At 35.4% G+C, this 4,931-nt stretch overlaps 1 protein-coding gene across 1 annotated transcript in view; it reads left to right on the top strand.

The window, feature by feature from the left end:
* LOC109845366 (neuroguidin) overlaps positions 410-4,931 on the top strand; it is a 5,537-nt gene continuing 1,015 nt past the window's right edge. Inside the window, exons 1-7 of the mRNA XM_020414613.1 lie at positions 410-538; positions 640-727; positions 2,571-2,750; positions 2,842-3,030; positions 3,542-3,718; positions 3,807-3,961; positions 4,576-4,699. Of these exons, the coding sequence (XP_020270202.1) occupies positions 504-538; positions 640-727; positions 2,571-2,750; positions 2,842-3,030; positions 3,542-3,718; positions 3,807-3,961; positions 4,576-4,699 (948 nt within the window). The 5' untranslated portion in view covers positions 410-503. The remainder of the gene's footprint in view (positions 539-639; positions 728-2,570; positions 2,751-2,841; positions 3,031-3,541; positions 3,719-3,806; positions 3,962-4,575; positions 4,700-4,931) is intronic.

The raw sequence follows: 4,931 nt of genomic DNA, 5'->3' as shown, positions 1-4,931 counted from the left end.
ACAAAATCCAAAACATAGGCGTAAAATTTCAATGTAGTAGTGTCTAGATGTCGCAAATTTGAACTTACCAAAAACAGTTTGAAGATATGGATTTAATGTTCAACAACTTCAATCATAGTAGACCGTAAGTTGACTTCAAGATCTCATGATAATTTAATAAATACATCATGTGCGGATCCAGATCTTGTATCTAAAAGCCCCTTTTGGAAAATAACTTACGAAATCGGGTAATTTAAGAGCAATTTCAATGATCTGATGGACTAATTCCAAAATAAGAAAGATGTAAGGGACTATTACCAAAAAAACTTTAATATTAGTGGACTTGTACATTGGGCTTTTCTAAACACTGGCCCATGCCAACTAGTTTTAATAATGTAAAAGTTATGGGCTTTTCTTTAATTTTCAACACCTTTGGCAGCAAATCCTCTCTCTCTCTCTCTCTCTCTCTCTGTCTCTGTCTCTGATAAACCCTAAAAAATCGTCGTTAGGGTTTTACTAGTTCCATGGAAGATCACGAGGGCTTGAATGCGCTAACAAGGTGAGATTATAATTTGGTAAACATTTATCGATATACTCTCTATTTTGGAAGTCAATTGTTGAATTTTCTGAAAATAAAAATCTCAAAATCTGTCGATTTAGAGAAACTCCTCAATTGGTAGCTCTATTGAAAGAGATGAAGGATGGGTTGGATGCGGTGAGGAGCAAAGTTCAAGCTTTAACCCTCAAGGTGAATCCTCTCTTCCCGCAATTATAGGGAAAAAATCGCATTTTTTATGTGTTATTGGTAAACATTGTGCAAGTTTTAATGTATAATGCTAGAAGAGGAAAAGGGTTTTCTTCCGGCGCTTCGTTAATCAAGTTTATGATGTAAAAGTTTTATCTTTTGAGAGTCTCTTGTTAGGACTGCCTAGCTCTAAAATTAAAATGAATTTTTCTGTATTTCTTTTATAAAAGAATTTTAGATGCCCATTCAGAGGGAAGAGTCAGGGTTGTATTGGTTATACACGTACTATATTCTCTTGTCCTGAGAAATTTGAAGAATTGAGATCATGTTGTTTTAATCAGATTAGAGAAAGAGGGGGTGAGGTTGGTGTTGATGATGGGGGTGATGATTGGCTCAGTGATGAGGGGTTTGGGATGGAATTAAGGACTTTGGCATAGCATAAAGAAGAGGAAAGGGAGGTGAGTTTTTTGAGATGAGAAGAAAGTCAAGGGAAGGAAACGGAGTATCGGAGAGAATGTGAGAGGCTTTATTTATGGTGAAGCATCAAAAGGTGGTGGCTATCCGTGAGTAGATCGAGGCAAGTAGGCTAATCTATTTAGTTATCAACTTTTTGTGGTTGGCTACATGAATCCTATTCTTCCATTCAGTTCTATTTTGGGTCGTCGTTTCCGTTAAGGCATTAACTAGTTTCATAAATAGATGCAGGACTAATTAATTTGCATGCTTCGTAATTTTGTTGATGTTTAAACAAAATATATGGTCTTATGATATCCTCACCTTTCAGTCCTGCAGATAAATAAATACACTTATGATATATCTACCTTTCAGTCCTACATCTTGAGGCTTCCTGCACCCTACCTAGTCCATTCATTAAAGTAATTGATCTGTGCAAGATGTGCATATGTATAGATGTTGGAATTGTTAATTTGCATGCCATTGCCATTCAACAAATTTGTTGTCAAAAAAATTCTTTATCGTCTTGTGATATCTTCACCTATCAGTCCTGCAGATAAATAAATTCTCTTAAGCTATCTCTACCTTTCAGTCCTGCATCTTGAGGATTTCTATCCTACACGTTACCCAGTCCATTAACTACAACTAAAACTCTCCAGACTGTTACAGAATGAGGTGATGTGTAGCGTTATATAGATAGGAACTGAAATTATGCATTGCGATTAAATAATATTTAAAAAAAAAAATTCTCTACGTTCTTGTGATATCTTCACCTATCAGTCCTGCAGATAAATAAATTCTCTTACACTATCTCTACCTTTCAGTCCTGCATCTTGAGGATTTCTATCCTGCATGTTACCCAGATAAATAAATTCTCTTACGCTATCTCTACCTTCCAGTCCTGCATCTTGAGGATTTCTATCCTACACGTCACCTGGTCGATTAACTGCAACTAAAGTTTCCAGGCTGTTACAGAATGAGGTGATGTGCAGTGTTATTTGGAGAGGAACTAAGATTGAAGATGCTGTTGAACCAATATCCTCTCAAAGGAACAATTGCGGCTGGCAACTAGTTGCTACTTGTGATATGGTTCCAATTATTGGCCTAAGGGGCTTAAAATATTTAGATGTGAATTTATGATGCTATTCCTGGGTAATCAAACTCTGTAATTAAACTTCAACCTTTCCTTAATTCTTTTTTCAGCCTCCTGATTTTGTAAAAGGGCAGTCTTTTCCTTATAAATGTATACATTAGATGCTAGCAAATACTAACCTCAAATGACAAGGTTGTCCCTTTATTTATTTTCTTTGTTGTTGCAGTCCACATGACATCTGTTGCCAAAATCACCATGCTTTTCACACATCTATTAAATTTTGATCTATTTGCCTATCAGGTTAGAGAGAACCAGCTCTTAACTGCAGATGGGATGAGTTATCTAGAAACCAAGCATTTGCTTCTACTAAGTTATTGTCAGTCTATAGTCTACTATTTACTTCGCAAGGCAAAAGGGTTATCAATTGAGGGCCATCCAGTGGTCCAGACTCTTGTAGAAATTAGATTGTTTCTGGAAAAGGTATTTCCTTTAGCTTTAATTGTGTTTATTTTCTTCTTTTATTGTCTTCTTGATGCTTTATTTATGGATTGTGTCCAATTTCCCTATTTAGATTCGCCCAATAGACAAGAAGCTGGAGTATCAAGTTCAGAAGCTCACGAAGGCTGCTGGGAATGTTGTAAAAGACAGTACAATATCCAGTACTGTAAAAGAGAAAGAAGGAGCTCAAAGTGGGGATGATCCTTCAAGGTTTCGTCCAAACCCCGACATGCTTGTTCCCAAAACTAGCGAAGCTGATCAGGTGACCTTAACTTATATATCTTTATTCTCAAACTTCCGATGTCCCTACATCTTAAACACTTGCTAGGCTGAGACCTGTAACTTGCAATATTTAGAGGATCGGATCAGACTCAATGGTGTGATTTGTTTGTATTAATTAGTCTGAAGTATCTAACAACGACTGGCATAATTAACACTAGTAAATACTCTGGAGAAAAGATCTTCATGATTCAGATACTTACGAACTATATTGTTTCATTTGGAAGTATTTTTTGCTCTATTGTGTGTTACTATGAAATTATTACTATAAGGTTTGTCATTTTTCACCATTCAATTCCTTTGAGCTGTTCGTATTTCTCATATTTGGTCAACCAATATATTTGTACAACTTCAAAAGATGAAAGAAAAATCATTTCGAAGATGAAAGGAAAGATAAAGTTCTCACATTTGAATTTACATCAAATCTTGAAGCTGGAAATGCATCTAGTTATTAAAAGCTTATCACTAACCTTTTATATCGAATTTCATCTTAGGCTGGCGGTCTATATGTACCCCCAAGATTTGCTCCTACTAGTATGGATGACGATAAGGATAAGATGTCCAAAGTAGAAAGGCAGGCCAAAAGACGGCAGAAAGAACTACTGCGAATATCTGAACAAAGTCCTTATTGGAAAGAACTTATGGATAATATTCAGGACAAACCGGAAGAGGTTGGTCTTTAACTATTGTTATTTTATTTATCTGGTATCATCTATTGGTCTTGTAGTAATTCATTACTGGTTACAATTTCATATGCAGCTACAAGAATCGGTGGGACCTGAAAGCAGAGAGCTTTCAAGGTACCTTTCAAAGAGAGAGGAGCAAGAGAGACAGGAAGAAGAGCTTTTTATTCGTGCTCCAACTACAAAGAGAGACAAAAAGCTAGAGAAGCACTTGATGAAGTCGAGAAATGGGTATGTGGCTTCTTACTTGTTCTATTGATTATTTTTCATATTTTTTTAGGTGATACAGATTATTTTAACAATTCAAAAGTTACATGCCTCAAAGCATTTTCAAACCCTAGTTCTTTTAGTAATTTATCTAGACTTCTGCATTTTTGCTTGTCCTAGACATGGATGTCAAGTGTTTGAGCATACAAATATACATAAACATGTACATTCATGCATAGGGGATTGAATTTCTCCCGTTAACCCTTAAAAATTGAACGTGCGTCATTTTTCATAACCCTGCATTAAAATTAGTGGGATTATGGGTAAGAGGGGGTGGAGGGGCTGGGGGGGGTAATAAAGGACTATGGATCTGAAATGATGTCAACTAAGAGTCATATTGATGCTTAGCATATTGAATGATGTAATAAACTTGTCGTAGTAAAGACTTGGTCCTGGGCTCTATAGCTGCTTAAAAGTCTGTGGTTTAGCAGTATTAAGTTTACATCTTCAAGATGGCATCATTATAATTTTGCATAGAGTTTGTGGTCATATTATCTTAATGTACTTTGATTTTACCTTATGGTGCTTATTTCTTGTACTTAGTACCTTAGTACCAATGTGTTCATCATTTGTAACAGGTTGACTGGCTTGACGGATGGGTTTGATGAAGTGCTTAAATTTCTACCCCAGAAAGAAAATGATGATACAGATAATATTCCCAGCATGAATGCGAGTAGAGGAAAAAGATTTAAGAAACAGAAGGTATTTTGAGTTTTAGAAGACAAATTGGTACAACCACTTTTATATCATTCTTTGCATCTACAATATCTTTATTATATTTTACTTGAATATTTTATTTGTTTCTGGCTCTTGAATTAATTTGTATAGTATCCATCTTTGTAATATTCTTTTTATATTTTGATGCTGTATTGATTTATTAGTCTGCTGAATGACGAATTGAGATACTTTAATTTGAGGATCAAAATGTCGCCAT

This window comes from Asparagus officinalis, chromosome 6 (genome assembly GCF_001876935.1).
Source record: "Asparagus officinalis chromosome 6, Aspof.V1, whole genome shotgun sequence".
Classification (NCBI taxonomy): Eukaryota; Viridiplantae; Streptophyta; class Magnoliopsida; order Asparagales; family Asparagaceae; genus Asparagus; species Asparagus officinalis.
The sequence above is the reverse complement of the archived record's forward strand: the minus strand, read 5'-3'. Positions and strand labels throughout refer to the sequence as shown.